General features: G+C 39.5%; 3 protein-coding genes across 3 annotated transcripts; 2 read left to right on the plus strand and 1 right to left on the minus strand.

Moving 5' to 3' along the window:
* The first annotated feature begins 2,308 nt into the window (after window positions 1–2,308).
* LOC115826002 (aquaporin-8-like) lies at window positions 2,309–5,311 on the plus strand. The gene is made up of 5 exons (XM_030789687.1): window positions 2,309–2,583; window positions 2,800–2,926; window positions 3,515–3,729; window positions 4,316–4,450; window positions 5,269–5,311. Exons 1-5 carry the CDS (start codon window positions 2,309–2,311, stop codon window positions 5,309–5,311), a joined length of 795 nt encoding a protein of 264 aa, XP_030645547.1.
* A 1,115-nt stretch (window positions 5,312–6,426) lies between these two features.
* aqp8b (aquaporin 8b) lies at window positions 6,427–8,086 on the plus strand. Its single transcript, XM_030790854.1, has 5 exons — window positions 6,427–6,683; window positions 6,915–7,041; window positions 7,303–7,517; window positions 7,773–7,907; window positions 8,044–8,086. Exons 1-5 carry the CDS (start codon window positions 6,427–6,429, stop codon window positions 8,084–8,086), a joined length of 777 nt encoding a protein of 258 aa, XP_030646714.1.
* A 3,792-nt stretch (window positions 8,087–11,878) lies between these two features.
* LOC115826904 (meteorin-like protein) lies at window positions 11,879–15,277 on the minus strand. The gene is made up of 4 exons (XM_030790853.1): window positions 15,186–15,277; window positions 14,505–14,899; window positions 13,261–13,320; window positions 11,879–12,198 (listed from the first exon to the last, which is right to left on the minus strand). Exons 1-4 carry the CDS (start codon window positions 15,275–15,277, stop codon window positions 11,879–11,881), a joined length of 867 nt encoding a protein of 288 aa, XP_030646713.1.
* Window positions 15,278–16,923: the final 1,646 nt, after the last annotated feature.

The following is a 16,923-nucleotide window of genomic DNA, read 5'->3' on the forward strand; positions in this document are numbered from 1 at the left end:
ACAGAATTAGCCAGTAATGTTCAGGTTCTCCCCTTTGACCAGTTAAGAAAACTGAAAATACCTCTTATATCTGCAGTCTGCAGAGGCTTATGGATAATTTCTTTTAATGGAAACATACTGCTCTTCAGACCCTTTTAGTAACCCTCTGCCAGCTTTTAGAGCTTATGGACAGTGTTTACTCTCTGTAAGCTCTAAAACAACCTTTTTGCAAATGTACGTTATAAAATACATACAGTTCATAAAGTGCTTCAAAGGAATTGATTTCATATGCTCTCTTTCCTTTTCCATTATATTTGAAGTTTAAAAACAGCAGCAACCAAGAAACATCACAGAACCTTTGGTCCCTGCTAATTTTGTGTGGAGATTTTAGAGAAAGAAGAAAGTGAAGGAACCGATTCGGAAGAGGAACCATTGTTAAACATGCAAAGGGCTTCGCAGTGGCTTAGGCTTCATGGTGGCTCAGTGGTTGGCACTGTTGCCTCACAGCACAGTAAGAATCCTGGTTGTCCCTTTCTTGTGTGGAGTTTCTCGTGTCCCGTGTTTAAGTAGGTTTCCTCCAGGTGCTCTGGTTTCCTCCCGCCATCAAAGACATGTATGCTTGGATTAATACTCCTGTCAGTGACCTTGACCAAGGCACTGGCAAAAGACCTGGAATTGGTCCCCGGGCACCTGCAGCTGCCCACTGCTCCTAGCTTCTAATGTGAAAAGAAGCTGCTCCTACATTCTAATTTGCGCTCACTGCTCAGGTGTGTGTGCCCACTGGATTATAGGATGGGTTAAATGCAGAGGCTGCATTTCACTGCTCACTGCTCTAATTAAAAATACCAGAATGTTCGTTGCACTTCCTCAGAACAGAAATTTAATCTGATTTTTACAGCCCACGCAACAAGTCTGTTAGCTCATAGATGCTTTTTCAATGACATTGTCCATTGAGGTGAGCAATCAGAGGAAGTAAATATTTACTTCATTTGTTTCTGTAAGATTACAGTTGCTGACATCACACTACAAATATTTCACTTATCTTGTTAGTCCAGTGGAGTGCTTGAAACTTAATTACAAACTTTACATTTCGTAACAATGTCAAGAGAGGACACAATTCAGTACTGCCATTGTATTTCTCCCTCTGGACTTTCTCTGTTAATAATGTGAACTGACTACTAGTGTTGATAAGCAATAGTGTGTTGCTGGTGAGGCCTGAGCGATCCTTTTCCAAAGGACACTCACATTTTCTTTCTTTAAGATTAACATGTAATTCATCATTTAATGATTTTAACTGTAAGGTGAGACTTCTCTCTTTAATCTATAAAATACCAGTCAAAGAGAAAGGGGAACAACCCTGATTTTAAACCTGACCTCTTTGTGTCTCTCTGCTTTGAGGCTATTGTTTCAATCTTTATGGTCTCGTGGAGCATGTATGTAGGACTCAATAAAGATAACAAATGTACTTTCATAGAGACTGCCAAAAGCCAAAGACTATTCACTAATTAAGCAGAAGTACACATTTTTTTTCTAATGTTCTTTGTATGGTTTGCCACTCCAAAATATTTTTTTATTCAACATTGCTGTATGGAAAGCGCCACATTTAAGCTAATGACCAACCTTGATCTAATTTTCTCCACGTTTTTAACTGTGCATTTTAAAAGCATTCAATGCAGGTGATATTTTTTCTAAGTTTTGTCCTTTTTTTAAGTTCAATTTTGATCATAAAATCACAACTTACATGTATTGTGCAAAAAATGAATGAATGCGTCGCTGAAAGTTATAAACTTAAACTTTCAACAATGCTGTTTTTCATTGGAGAGGCAGCAAATTCTGTGAGTTTTCATCGCTTGTGCATCACAGACACAGTAACTTCCTAGAACAATGTTGGAACAAGTTGAAATAATTTGACTGAAATTTACTGAAATGTATGAATCAAAACTATGACATTATGCTTTCAAACAGTGTTTCCACTGGACTCTAGCTATTTTATTTAGCACTCTTATCTTAACCTTTAACAGGGGTATTGCATGTTGATAACATCAGGAGAAATTGCTGATTTTTTCAGCTTACTCGGTGGATCACATATTGAAGCATATTCAATGCTATTTCCCTTCAAAATTCTTCAATTTGTTGAAAACTGTTTCTGAGATCAGAGCCTTTGACTATAATTCAAGTCCATAATCAGTACTATGAGATAAGAGAGGACCAACACCCGATGCCCACCCCACCCTCCTCAACCCTCCACCCTTACTCATTCACGGTCTGACCAACACATCAGAGTCCTGCTTACTCAAGAGACAGATCCCATTAGCAGCAGTCTACCACCATGGACCACAGTGAGTCAAAAGCAGAGCTTTGTGACATGTCAGTCATATCCTGTAAAGAGGAGCTGAATGAGCAGAAAGTCACGGTGAAGAAAAGGGTCAGTGTGTTTCAAAACTACATTCAGCCCTGTCTGGCTGAACTGGTGGGTTCAACTCTCTTCATCTTCATTGGTTGCCTGTCCGTTATTGAGAATGTGGAGGGCACAGGGAGCCTGCAGCCTGCCCTGGCACATGGAATAGCACTGAGCATTGTCATTGCAGTGTTAGGAGAGATCAGGTATGGACTATGAACGTGAAAACTGTATAAAAGATATGAAACTTATCATCTTATTATATTTTGAATGTTCATGTCTTAGGTGTAAAATGTGATTTTGGTGGTTGTTTGATGGTGCACACAAAATATCTTTAAAGATGACCAACTTAATCTAAAAAAAGTCAGTGTTTGTCTGGAAATTAATGTTTTCAAACTGATCTAACAGTCGTTCTATTGCAGCGGTGGCCATTTCAACCCTGCAGTAACTCTGTCTGTGTACTTGATTGGGGGACTCAATGTCATTCTACTCTTACCATATATGCTTGTCCAAATGTGTGGTGGAATGATCGGAGCAGGTCTGGCCAAGGTGTGTACCCCAAGAACAAAACACAACAAGCACTGGTTTCTCTAACAGCAATATATTTAGACTGATCACTTCATCTGTTTCCACATTCCTTCCTTATCTGATTCGTCCTGAAATTCTCAGAAACCTTCAGGTAATCTCACGTTATCACACCTATCTGTTTTGATTCTTTTTTTTCTATGCTTGCAAACCACTTGACATGTTATCAGGTTGTAAAATGATTAGTGAAATTGAGACATCTTAGACTGTGAAAATAGAGGGACTTCATATGTACTCCCTGACCACTCTATAATGTTGTTGTGAGGAATTTTGCTGTTTACCTGGACTGCTAAATTATAATCATTAAGCCATCTTAGTCAGAATTATGCAGATGGAGAAAAAGGCTTGGCTTATTTTATTGTTAACAACAATTTTCCTTTTATGAACTGCAATATACAGTGCTTTCAACACCTAGCTGCTGTCCTCAAAATTGTCTGAATTTCCCTCTATATATTTCTCTGCATACCACACCACTTTCAGACACCCGATGACTGAATGTTAATGATGACAGGAATGGTAACTCTTGATCAACCATAAGTCTGTATGTCACAGGTGATGTCTCCGACTCAGAACTACCTCAACGCCTCCGGCGGAGCGTTTAACGTGGTGAAGGATGCGGATCAGGTTGGGTCAGCTGTCATAGCAGAGGTGGTCATGACGGTTCTCTTGACCATGGCAGTGTGCATGGGGGCAGTGAATGGAAAGACACGCAGTCTGCTTGCTCCTTTCTGTATCGGCCTGGCTGTGGGCACTGATATCTTGGCAGGGTGAGATCTGGTTATAAATTTAGATACTAATATCTTGTAGCGTGTCTCATCAGAAGTATGGGTTTAGATCTTAAGCATTTAGATTCTGGTCTAACCGAAGATTGTTTTTTAGGTCAGAAGTTTCTTTTAGGTTAGGACACACCCTGATGTCTGTAAAACTACATGTAAAACATGCACCTGCACTAAATGAACAAATTACACAGATGCACATTTGTTTTAGTTGAAGTGTGATTTTTTTTAAGAAAGTTAGTTAGCTTTATCAAAAGTCAAAAGGTCGGCAGTGTGAAACCACTTAAATGACCTGTGTTTGTGTGTGTGTGTGTGTGTGTGTGTGTGTGTGTGTGTGTCTGTGTGCGCACACGTGTGCATGTGTGTAAGCATGTGTGTATGTGTGCAAGCATGTGCATGTGCATATGGATGTGTGCTTGTGTGTGTGTGTGTGTGTGTGTGTGTGTGTGTGTGTGCGCATGTGCGTGTGTGTCTGGGTCTGTGTATGTGTGTGAGACTGAAAACTGACATTTAAATAACCTTGTAATAATGTGTAATTTTTTGTATATGTGTACCTGTGCCTGCATTTGTGATTCAGGGGGAGAATCTCAGGTGCCTCTATGAATCCAGCTCGAGCCTTCGGCCCAGCAGTGGTTGCCGATTACTGGTTGTACCACTGGATCTACTGGGTAGGACCTTTTGCCGGGGCTCTGATCACTGCAAGTCTCATTAGGTAAATGACTGAATCCATTGACAGACTATTCATTTTTCCATTCAATGTGTACTGTTCCTCTATTATACCATTAGACACCATTTGCCTGTTATGATTTGGTGACTGAGTCAGTGTTAGAGCACACTGACCTACGCATTACCAACATTTGGAGGAATATGGCCAAGTTATACAGAAGTCAGAGCAAACAAGATGTTATCAAGGTGTAATTTCACTCGTGCCCATATGCATAACAATGCAGTATTTGACTTGTCAATGTCGTGAGCCTTGGTACACTAATGTATTTGCTCGATAGCTAACAAATTGGTGTTATGCATAGAAAAGGAGTAAACTAGCTCAGCATGTTATTCCACACATAGATATGAAAGAGACTTTGATCTGGATAACATTTACAAGGTGTTAATGCAGTTACGTGATAAAAAATATGTCCCACCTTTTATTTCATACTGTACGTACTGCACGCTGTTACTGTGTATATGACGCATTGTGATGATACTAAAAACTTAAAAATAGAAGTAAGAGGGCTGATTATAGGTTGTCAGAGCACTGTCCCTAGATAAACATTAACAATATCCTCTCAATGTCAGATCACAAGGTCAATCTGAAGAAACTTTCATCACCTATTTAGTGAGATCTCTCAAACTTGCTAATTCATGCTTCTTTAGTTTTACTCTTCAGCAATGGTTTTGTTTTTGAATAATAAACGAAATACTCAGTGATGTTACTTGTATTTAAAGCCCATGACATTTGCTTGTATGCAAATTTGCCAAAAATGCAAATTTGCCTGACATTTGAATTTTTTTTTACCATGTGTGTTTCAGGTTGGGTTTGGGTGACGAGAAAGTCCGATTGTTCTTAAAGTGACCAGAGCACTTAACCCGGAACGGGAACAACACCTTTTCTTTCAGTAAATGCACATATCAAACTTAGGAGCACAATCTTTGCTACCCAGTGGACAACCTTCAACTTAGATACAATGGCAAATATTTAACGTGCAAACTTCACTTAAACTCAATAGCACTATCTACAGTAAATAAGTTTATGAAATAAATCACTTAATATTTGGCTGGTGCTCAGGGTGCCTTCGACTGTTTATTTAATCATGATAGCCTTTGCTACAGAAACTCAGAACTGATGACTTATCACCTATACCACCATGAAGTTTCATTATTTTACATAATAAAAGGCAAGTCTGTTGATTTGTAATCCTCTAGCCATTGGGTCATTGCAGGTTCATATAATATAGAAAGGACTGGACTCAGAAACCTGTGTACAAATGTATTATACTCTGCTGATGTTGTAGAAATAGTATAAATTGTATAATCTTTGGTCAGCCTACAATAAAAATGCTATAAGTGCTATTTATGTAAAAGAAGAAAACAGTTTATGCATTTAATTCACTGCATTTAAATCACTTTATTCAATAAATGGTTTAATATTATCTTAGTGTGTTTTTTACTTTCACATATACAGTGTCTGTTGGATATTTCAAGGCTCAAAAGGTCACTGTTACATGGAACAGTAATAAAAATCATACACATCTTCATTCAAAAAAATACAAAATTGGTTCATTAATAACATGGCTATTTTCAAGCTTCGACATTGTGCGTGACACATAAACTGTGTGGTGCAGCCCCATATGCAGAAAGGACATTGCTTCTGTCGGAGTATCATTCAATAAAACAATATTAACCTGCTGCCAGTTCCAGAAAGTATTAACACATATTCATGATATATAATCCAACGTTGAAGAGTAGTCCTCTGCCTGAAAATATATTTTGCAACAAGTGTTGTGCTATTGAGAACGTTTTTCACAACCTTTGTGACCCCTCAAAGGTTACTGGAGCAATTTCATTTTATGCTCCCTCCATCCTGTCAAAGTTCAGGGGAGTAGAAGACACCTCCCCAGACACTGAAACAAAACCCAGAGCTGGGTCTTGCTGTTGACAGTCGCTGATTGCAGGTGCTCCAGAAATAGAATGGCAGAGGAAAAGCTTGAGTTAAACAATATGGAATCTGATTTGTTGAGCAATCCTAAGGGAAAAGCTAAAGAAAACCTTAATAGCTACGAACGCGTTTTCCAACCCTGTATCGCTGAGATAATAGGGACCATGTTTTTTGTTTTTATTGGCTGTGTTTCGGTGATTGAGAATGTGGAAGCTACAGGCAGACTACAGCCAGCTCTGGTGCATGGACTTGCAGTAGCTGTCTTAGTGGCATGTATGGCAGAGATAAGGTAAGCAGGACAAAGTTGTTATGTTGTTTGGTTAAAAATTCTCTCCATGTATGTACTTGGTTAAAAATTCTCTCCATGTATGTACTCATATTTTGATTTCTCTCTTAGAATAAACACTTCTCTATTACTAACGCACAGACAGATATTCAGCATGTCACCTAAGGACAAGAACGTGGACTTAAGCCACACGTATTAAATCTGCATCACATATCTGCTTTTCTCTCCACACAGTGGTGCACATTTCAACCCTCCTTTCACCATTGCCATCTATATCTGTGGAGGTATACAGCTGAAAAAGGCGCTCTCTTACCTGGTCTGCCAGCTCATTGGAGGTGTGCTTGGGGCAGGCCTGGCAAAAGTGAGTAAGACCCACATTGTCTATCTCATGGGACCCCTGGTGTTATTGTTAATAACAATGCATGCTGAGGAGACGTTGCACAACGTATATGTTTGCGGTGGAGCCAAAATGCGTAAAAGGAGAGAATCAAAAGTTATGTGAGAACAGAGGAATGAAACAGTGTAAAACTGTGGGCTGTAAAACTGCAATTTTATGTGAGGTGATCTATTGTTGTCACATATTGATGCAATTTGGTACATGCTGTATTGGATGCGTTATCAGGTGATGACCATAAAAGAAAACTACGCCAATGCAGAGGGAGCTGCGTTCACCATTGTTAAATCTGATGATCAGCTCATGAGGGCATTGTTTGCAGAGATGGCCATGACATGCCTCATCACTACTGTAGTGCTGCTGGCTGCTCTCAATGCCAAGACCAAAAGCCCTTTAGCACCGTTCCTGATTGGCTGCACCGTCATCATTAACGTGTTGGCAGGGTAAGTGGGCAAAAGGCCTGCAGTCCATTTTATGAATTGTATGGATTCACAATATGAATATATGTACTTTTTTTTTTTAATAAGGATCCCATTTCTGTTCCTTGAAATCCAAAAAAGGAGAGTCAAATGATCATATTAAAAAAAAAATTCCCTCTCCAGCACCGTCGTGGGGGGGGGAACTTTCAGCTTGTCAGCACAGTGTATGAAAATCACAAATGTCTTTGGGCCTTAGCTTGCATTTGCGTCTGGTTACAGGGGTGATATCTCTGGTACATGTCTCAATCCGGCGCGAGCCTTGGGACCTGCAGTAATGACGGGCTACTGGACGTACCACTGGATCTACTGGGTTGGTCCTATTACTGGTGGCATTGTTGCAGCAGCCTTAGTGAGGTATGGTTGCCATATGTGTTTGAAGAATGTCAACAAAACAACTATTTGTCATTAAAATTCTCCTTTTATGTTTAAGCTGTCCACTTTTGATTGTATGTGTCATGTCAGGTAGCTTATTCTCGGCTTATTCTTCCAGGGTTCTGCTCGGAGACCGAAAGACACGAGTCCTTATGAAGTAACACACTGTGTGGCACTATCTGGAAATTGAAATAATGGACAATATACAGGCTTGGCCAAAATATTTTGCATCTTTTTTAAGAGATTTACTGCATGTTATGGTGTTACTTCATCAACAATTTTACAAAAGTCATGTTGTCTCCCTTTACCTTGCTGATATAAAAGAACAAGTTAAAAGTCAATGAAATGTTATTTTACTCATGACTGCTTTATGTTGGAATGTTTTTTGATTCTTGATGCAAGTGAATGTGTCTGAGTGTTTGCAATTGTCTTTCCCTGTGTCAGATGTTCTTTTGTAACTAGTTGAATGTGCTCGCACTGTTTCAACGGATTTCAGCATTTGTGATGACGTTTCAGTGGTTTGTCCATGCAAATTGTGTGCTGAGAAGTTTTTGGGTTTGTTTTTTTTTTTTGCTGTCAAGCACATGAATGCCACACAGGTAATTAAAATTTGGTTTCTAAAAAAAAATTATTGGTCTGGTGTATGTTAGTCAGTTCTTCAATGGAGCAAAAGCTGTGCACAACACGAATGCAAACAAACCAGGTGCGGCCAGCACTCACAGGGATGTTTTGTCCCTGTTTACTCATTACCTTATGAATTGGTGGGATAAAAATACACCAAAAAGTCTCACCAAAACTGGATTACAAAATGGGCACAAATTGAGATGGAGGAGAAAGGAGAGTACTAAAGCACAGATGCGATATGTGATTTGGCTTTTGTGTGCCTTTGCCTCATCTGTGCAGTCGGGGCTGGGAAAAGAGAGACAGAGTTGTGGATATCATGCTGTTCTATATTGTGCACCAGCACAGCAGTGGCCCACATGGGAAAGCTTCCCAGGCGGTGATTTAAACCAATTACTCAGCTTCTGTGAGGACTCCCGCCGGTGCTCCGGGCCAGGGGCACTGCGCTCTCCTGAGATCCCTGGGCTGATCTCTGACTGCCCGCTGGCTGGATGTGGGAAGTCTTGCAGATGGGGCTCTCTCTCTCTCTCTCTCTCTCTCCGTAAAGTACCCTGGATTTGACTTGACAATGGTGAGTGCATTTAAACTGAAATTTGCGGTCAACGCACCCATGGAGTCAGATATCCTGTTGATTCATACAGATGTTTACTTCATGTTTGAAGTCGTACGCAGATGGAATGTTGGACACGGGGATAAAACATTATTTTCATCTTTGATCTTACTCACAATCCTGTAACATTTTGTTTTCTTTAAAAAAAAATTTTAAATTAACATTTATTTAGTCATGATTCCTTAAACAAAGTTCATAAATCTTAAATCCCTGTGGAGATGAAATAGAGATTTGTGACTTGTGTCTTCAGAATGATTTGGCGCATGATGAAAAAAAATGAAGAATCCTTTTTCATTTCAGTGAATTTGAAATAAAGGTTTGCTCCACAGAAAATCTGATAGCATTAAAACAGACTAATTGTAACATTTGCTGACATAATATTTATAGTAATATTGAAGTTCTGTCGTGTGTATATGCTGATTTGATTGTGAGGGATTTTTACTCAATATGTACTTCATACACATGTGAGGCTCAAACATACATGACATTTAAAAAAAAAAGAAAAAAAGAAAAAACACAGAGCGCTTTAGATATGTGAAAGGGCCGACGTGTAATAATTCTACGATATATATAACACTGATACACAGAGAAAGTTTTAGTGGAAAATTATTCACTTCCCTATTTCAACCCTCTACATTCATGATCCCGTAAGCCTCCCGCATGACAGCAGTGATGACAATGATCATTATGTTAGCCACAGACTTGTGACGGAGAAGCTATTGTGAGTCTTGCATTCACTCCAAGGTCATTTACACTTTCATTGGCAGCTATTTAGTTCCAATAAAAAAAGCTCAAGACAGCAATTTGTGAATTCTGCTCAGCCGAGTAGAAGTGTGGAGAAGAGAGAAAAGGACTTGTTTCAAAAGTCAATTAATTGTTCTCTTTCAGGGAGGGATCCATTCACTGTTCCATAGTCCCAAGCCAAGAATCCTCCACATCTGTTCACTCAGTTTCCCAAGCCATGATCCCAAGTTACCGAGTCCCAAAGAATAGGCCCAATTCAGTCTCCTTAGAGCTTTCTCCTTCTTAGACACATTTGTATATCATTTTACGCTAGGCCTAGTCCATTCACTAAAGAGGTTAGGCATAAAGGATTGTGGGCAGTGGCAGAAAAGACCAGAGTTAGCTTTTTGGACACCACCATCTAAAATCCATTATAATAAGGAAGAGACTCATTATGCGTTTGGGTGTATATTAGGCATTACCTCCATTAAAGCCTATTCGAGACCCCAATGCGTCAAAAGGCACAAAGCAATTGTAACTTTTGCAGAATATCTTTTAGACTTCTGGACTTCTATCATTGAAAAGCCCATCTCATTTGTGCCACACCAGACTGAATAACGGTTAAATACTTCATTCATAAACTTGATTAATATGTAACTAATTCATAAGGGGTATTTCTTCTCCAATGAAGTGAATGCTTGTGAATGAGTAATAGTTTTCAACATTTATTTTGCTACTTTTAATGCTGCACTTTCACAAGAAGAGTGCTGTGAGACTTAAATGTAGTTATTTTACTGTTCTTGTTGTGCATACACAGTTAAATAATGATTTTATTTACTTAATACTGGCTAGATGGTGCATCACCTTTAATTCCTTCATTTACCCTTTGGCATTTTCAGTTAGTTGTCTGCGTGTGAGTATCAGGTCACTAAACTTTCACGTTGCATTTGGGAGAATTAATCATTACGTCCATCCGTCTCAGCCATAGCCTGATAATGGCAACTCTCATTACCCGGTGAAGCGGGCTTTTTTATAACAATAAATATTCTACCGCAATCATTTAAAAGCCCACTTTTTTAGTTTAACGATGAGAATAACGACACACCACTTTTGTCTCTGTTTTTATTTCAATTATCTACAGCTTTCAGAAATTTGAGATCTAGCAATACGATTCTCCAACACAGCTGAAACAGCTTCTAAAAAAAATACAGACTGAAATTCATATGTAAAATGTACCTATGTATAAATAAAACATTTAAAACATTTTTAAAAGGTAAAAAAACAAAACACTAAAACTCCTTTCGGCAGTCTGTAACTGTAGAGGTATTGAAACTCATTTAATAAATTCATAAATTCAACTCTGACTTTGTCACCAATACCCTGTATGTAATCAGCATAACTTAAATTTAAATCATTTTGTATATGTGATTAAATTTACTACCATTATATGTAGATTAGAATTTGGTCAGCTGCATACAAATTTTGACAAATTTGTACATTAATACAACAAAGCTCAAAAGGAAATACACACTCATACTTTATGAGTGTGTATGTATATTCACAGAAGTTGATAAATGGGAGTTATCATAATATCACAATGGTTTCCTGAGATAGTTATGAACAAAAGTTACAAAGTCCCCTAAAACTCTTAAACTGAGTTGTGGGTGTTAGTACACATAAAAATATCTCTTATTATCTCTCTACCGTTCTCTGGCTCTCTCTCTCTCTCTCTCTCTCTCTCTCTCTCTCTCTTTCTTCACTCTCTACCCACAACGTTAGAAAAGAAAGAAAGAGAGAGAGAGAGAGAGACAGAGAGAGAAAGACAGAGACAGATTGAGAGGGCGAAAGAAAACTGTCTTGCCCACTTCTAAAGATTCCCTTAGTGCTCAATAGCTCTGAACAGCTACCCAAAATAGCTCTTAAAACGGACCCTCTCTAGGTACCCTCTCTGAGTGGCACCCTCTTGATTGAGCTGCCACCAAGACTCAGGATGGGTGAATTAATCAAGGGGGAATTCACAGGGGTTCTGCTGCAGTCTTTGAGCTGTAAGATAAAGTGAGAGGAAGTCTTTGAATCTGGGGGCACAGCCGAGCCAGGCTTCCCCAAAATGCTCAGCACCAGTGAAGAGAAACTGGCCAGGCCCTGGTTTCACCTGGCACTGCAGGAGAGTGTGGATGTACCCGTGCCAGGCCACAGAGCTTCCAGCATCTCGTTCAAACACACCACTGCGCTGCCGGTACACCCTCCCGTCTCCGACTCCCACGAATGACATCTGCTGCTCCAGGTCATGGGTAACATTCAGGATGGAACCACGGACAACTGGGAGGATAGAAAGGTGTCATTTGTCATTTCATTTTACCGTCATCTCAAGAGTAAAGTATATAAGAAAAATAAAAGCACAAAAAATGGTCCATAGTTAGATTTTTTTGTCAACTTCACAATGTTAAATTATGACTAAATTTGTGAGATTGCGAGTCCTTGATGTTGATTTCACCATTGAAAAAAACAAAACAAAAAACCTGCCGTATCCCCCACAGGTTTATGTCAGAGGAAACAAAATCCTATTTCACTCTTGTTACCGTTTACACTTTCATTAGCCAGCAACTTTCACTCATCAAAAAACTCTGTGGCAGCGATTTGTGAGATTGGGGCACAGAGGTCAAGCCATAAATGGAGTTGGTTCAAAGAGGGTTATTCCTTCTGGTCTGTTGCAGCCTTAAGCCCATGTGCCTCCTATTGTGTGAGTCAGAGCCCCCACATCTGTCAGGCCCCTCAGCAGAATCAAGGCAGTAGTTTGTTGGGAACAGATTAGGCATGCTCTCTGTGTGGAGCAACTTGGGGAATAAATCAGGCCAAACTGCCCAGGGAGAGAGAGAGAGAGAGAGAGAGAGAGAGAGAGAGAGAGAGACCCTGCCCGATGTGGATAGGTTTTAAGGGCCATAAAACAGTACCTCAGAACTTTCTTAGAAAAGTCTCATGTTGGTTTATTACACCCACTGCAGTGTATAACATTATAATGCATGCAAGCTGTGTATATCTATTATCTACATACGCCAAATTGTCAGGTTTAAAAAATATAAATACGGCTGCTGTGAATCATTGAATGGATTTCCTTTACTGACATGACATCATTTATAAGCTCATACCAGAAAATGATAATGAGATATAGCACAAGGGAAAATATGAAGTTCATATCTTAGCACTGCCATGAATAAATATAAACCGTGTCCAAACGGGTTCAGTGGGACTTGTGAGGTAGTAGATAGTATATTCCTTTTGTTTGTAACTACTGACTGTGTCTAGCTAGAACAAATATCATAAATCTTGTTCAGAAATCTCGTGCAACTCATGCTATGACAACCATTTTAAACAAAGGCATACCAAAGTCACTGCTGCAAACTGCTTGAAGGAGTTCTGTGTCATTGCAAGGTCGACAGGCAGCTGTTGACAGAATAAGAACAAGCGTTAAAAAGACATCAGGGCAGTGAAAGGGAATTCACATTATGTGACAATGCGGTGGCAAACCAGCAGTCCCTGTGGTCAGAAAGCCAACTGATTGACTGATGAATGCTCTGTCCACAGGCTGTCTGAGAATGGTGAGCATCTGCAGAGGGACAGAGGTAGAAGCCATGGGGCCAGTCGAAGGAATGCCAAGCATGAAGTGAACAATCACAAAACTGAACCTTTCACCAGCAGCAATCTGATTTGTCTTGACCTTAATGTTAAGCTCTCATTGTACAGATTTAATTGACTGACCCCTGAGCAAACAATAATGGTGGTGAAGTCAGCAATAAGCATTCTTCACAAATCCCTCATTTTCAATGCAGAGTCAGTAAGAGTTGGGCAAACATCATTCCCCTCTATTACCATCAGCATGACATCACTTAGTAAAAACTGACCCCCACGCACACGTTGACAATAAAAGGAATCTGGAGAATTTTTTTTTTTAAAATATCTGTATTGTTAATTCAGCCTTAAAGCATCTGCCACTGGGCAGCCTGGCTCCCTGTCCTTTATTTTGTTTATTTCTTTATTTTTTTTACCATGGACACTTGAAGTGGAGGCAGGCCTGTGCCTTTCAAAGGCTTCTTCTTCTCTTCAGCTGTTAGATTTTCTATTGTTCATTTTTGGATCATGCACATACAGTATGCTATCTGAAAAGATAGTATCTGTGTGTTCAGTGGAAATGTTTCAAAACACAAAGAACTTAAAGAGTAAATGAATCACACGTATAAACATTTGAATAACTTAGTGAATTGTCATTCTTTCATTAATCCTTTGTCTTAATTTTTTAGATAAAGGATAAATAAGCATATATATTTTTTAAAATAGTTCTTGTTTTTATCTAATGATGATATAGCTAAATGTTTTTCAAACTTGTGTTTTAAGTTCTCTGTAAAGTAATTTCTGGTATAACTGCGGGAAATAGCCTGTTTTTTCCTTTTAGATTGGCCAACTCTTAAATAATAAAATGTAGGCTACCGCTGAAACAGAATTTTATCTGCAAAAGGATGTTAAAAGGCTGAGTGTGTAGGTCTATATTAAGATTTCCGATACAACCATAAACTGTAGCTACATGTCCTCATCTGAGGAGGTCAGACCCAAGCACCTGGAAAAGAAATTACCCTGCAATAGCGTTCGGCGAACCCCAGTCGCACTGCTCTGTTTCCGCAGCATCTCATATCTGAAACCCGCCACACGGCGAACGATGTCGCTCTGGGGGGTAGCCTGCAAGAAAATGGCGGGGCTTTGAGGTCCATCTGCCCGGAAACAGCGCACCTGCTCTGGCCGCTCTCCCTCTGTCATCAAAAGGTCTAACTCGCCGGCGCGTTCAATGTACACTGTGGCTCCATAGAAACCTCGGAGAGGTTTAATGCAAACCGTGGTGTGTCGCACTGTGGACAGATTGGGGTCCAGGACAACCCGCAGCGCCTGGCTTGGATAGACCCATTCTACAGAACCTTCGGTACAACGGAGTCGTACCTGTTGCACTGCTCCTGAGTAAGGCTCCTGCAAACCGCTTAGAGCACAAACAAATTTGGAAACTTAACCATTTGCTGTGATAAATTACTGAATATAGGCCCAACAGTAGATATGAACATGGTTTAAATGTCAGTGAACATCCTTTCTCAAGAATTATTGCACCTATTTTAGTTTCCATACATCAAAGAACCATAGCAGTACTAACTGTCATATGGCCATGAACATATGCTAAATAGATAGATAAATAAATAAATGGCGGCGAATTACAGGAAATAGGAGATAACCGTTTATTACAGGAAATCCATTCAAATTACTCATCTTACCTTCCTCTCCAGTTGCACAGGTCTGCTACGCAAGTAGACAAAAAACAAAAAGTCTGAAAGTAATTCAGCAGTTCACTTCCCCGTGGTGACATACCAGCCAGAATGTAGCCTAAAGTTGAAATGTTGGTAAAACATTACTGTTAAAACTCTACGTCCTTTTAAAAGAACCAGTAACTCATATGGTATGGCGACGGGATACACTGCTGCTCGACCATGAACAACTGGACTGAATTACGAAGTCATCACCTTCCAAGTATTGCCTCTCTCTCTCGCTCGCTCGCTCGCTCGCTCTCTCTCTCTCTCTCTCTCTCTCTCTCACACACACACACACACACACACACACACACACACACATTTTGAAAAGAAGATGGGTGATAAATGATTGCCTTTGTCAGTGGTAGTGGAGGGTGTTCTTAAGAACAGTAGTTAAACAACGAAGGAAGATGCTTTTAACTTGTTTTTTCTCCATCAGTGTCCACCTCGTGTGTTTTTAGCTAGTTTACTTGATCTGCTTCACTTCATGGGCTTCATTATCTAATGCCCGTATCAAATTTCCAACAACGCGGTTAACGTTAATTAAAGACAACGCTTTTATCCATGCATCACTGATAGCCACATTTATGCATTAAAATTAATGAAAGTTTAAGAGTCATCTCTCTCTCTCTCTCTCTCTCTCTCTCTCCTTCTGTGTGTGTGTGTGTGTGTGTGTGTGTGTGTGTGTGTGTCGGGAGGGAGATAGATGCAAGGAAAAAGACTGGTTCAGTCAACACTGTTAACTTCCAAAGCACGTGTCTCAAATAACTGGAGGAGGTGATTAATGAGGTATAAAAATAAAATTGAATAAGAAAATTGAACCGCTGACAGAATAATTTACGACGAAAGTAAACAATAACACAGCTTTTTGCTTGGGTTTTTTTCCTTTTAAATGTAAGATGACATTTCTAGTAGTTTTACATTTTATTTAAATTCAACTAATGCTCGAAATATTGAATTATCTGAAAAACTGTATTAATTGAAACGAACACTTCACGTACCACTTCATGTACGAATGCACACATATTTTCAATTAAAAGAATGATCAAATATATTGTAATTGTCATATCACCGTGTTTTCCATCTTAGTTTGGGAAGAGCTTAACATTTTCGACGGTTGCTTCCGCTGAAGTACACAAAACCTGTTTAACACCAGTGGACATGTAGTGTTTTCGACATTTGTAACTAGTTTCTTTTTGGAGGTCAGGGTAACAGTTTGAATAAGATAGAGTGTAGGCTACCTTGTAGCTGAATCTGTCGGACCCGAGCTCTGGAAATGATCGGCTACAATTTGACAGGACGTTTAGAGCTTAGCGACACCTTGTGGTCCCTTTGCATCACATGAGCGTTGCGTGCACTTAAGCCATCATTAGAGACCTCAAACAATGTGATAACTTGTATGATATCGAAGTCTGGTCACTCTAAGGCGTCCGAAATTCCCAGAATTATGCAGATTTTTTGCAGCTGTTTTCACATCGCACTCGACAGTATAAAGTGATGAAAAACTTCCTTAAACTCTCCATTAAAAACTGGTTATTTTGGACTAATTTGGACACCGATAAATAATCAGTTTGAGAGAGACCTTGGTTTGAGGAAATATAGCCATTAGCCATAGCCTCTTTTAGAATAAATATCCTTAAAATGTGAAGAAGACTGAACACTGAACTGTTTACATACAAACTGAAGTATAAAGATAGTTTCCTGT

Source organism: Chanos chanos, chromosome 13 (assembly GCF_902362185.1).
Source record: "Chanos chanos chromosome 13, fChaCha1.1, whole genome shotgun sequence".
NCBI lineage: Eukaryota > Metazoa > Chordata > Actinopteri > Gonorynchiformes > Chanidae > Chanos > Chanos chanos.

What these genes read in the sequence shown, in the direction of transcription:
- LOC115826002 (XM_030789687.1), top strand. Translation starts at nt 2,309, where the DNA reads ATGGACCACAGTGAGTCAAAAGCAGAGCTTTGTGACATGTCAGTCATA. An exon ending in GGCACTGATATCTTGGCAGG is followed by an intron (nt 3,730 to 4,315) that starts GTGAGATCTGGT and finishes TTTGTGATTCAG; the next exon opens with GGGGAGAATCTCAGGTGCCT. An exon ending in ATCACTGCAAGTCTCATTAG is followed by an intron (nt 4,451 to 5,268) that starts GTAAATGACTGA and finishes TGTGTGTTTCAG; the next exon opens with GTTGGGTTTGGGTGACGAGA.
- aqp8b (XM_030790854.1), top strand. Translation starts at nt 6,427, where the DNA reads ATGGCAGAGGAAAAGCTTGAGTTAAACAATATGGAATCTGATTTGTTG. An exon ending in GCATGTATGGCAGAGATAAG is followed by an intron (nt 6,684 to 6,914) that starts GTAAGCAGGACA and finishes CTCTCCACACAG; the next exon opens with TGGTGCACATTTCAACCCTC. An exon ending in ATCATTAACGTGTTGGCAGG is followed by an intron (nt 7,518 to 7,772) that starts GTAAGTGGGCAA and finishes GTCTGGTTACAG; the next exon opens with GGGTGATATCTCTGGTACAT.
- LOC115826904 (XM_030790853.1), bottom strand. Translation starts at nt 15,277, where the DNA reads ATGTCACCACGGGGAAGTGAACTGCTGAATTACTTTCAGACTTTTTGT. An exon ending in CTGTGCAACTGGAGAGGAAG is followed by an intron (nt 14,900 to 15,185) that starts GTAAGATGAGTA and finishes TTGTGCTCTAAG; the next exon opens with CGGTTTGCAGGAGCCTTACT. An exon ending in AGTTTGCAGCAGTGACTTTG is followed by an intron (nt 12,199 to 13,260) that starts GTATGCCTTTGT and finishes CTATCCTCCCAG; the next exon opens with TTGTCCGTGGTTCCATCCTG.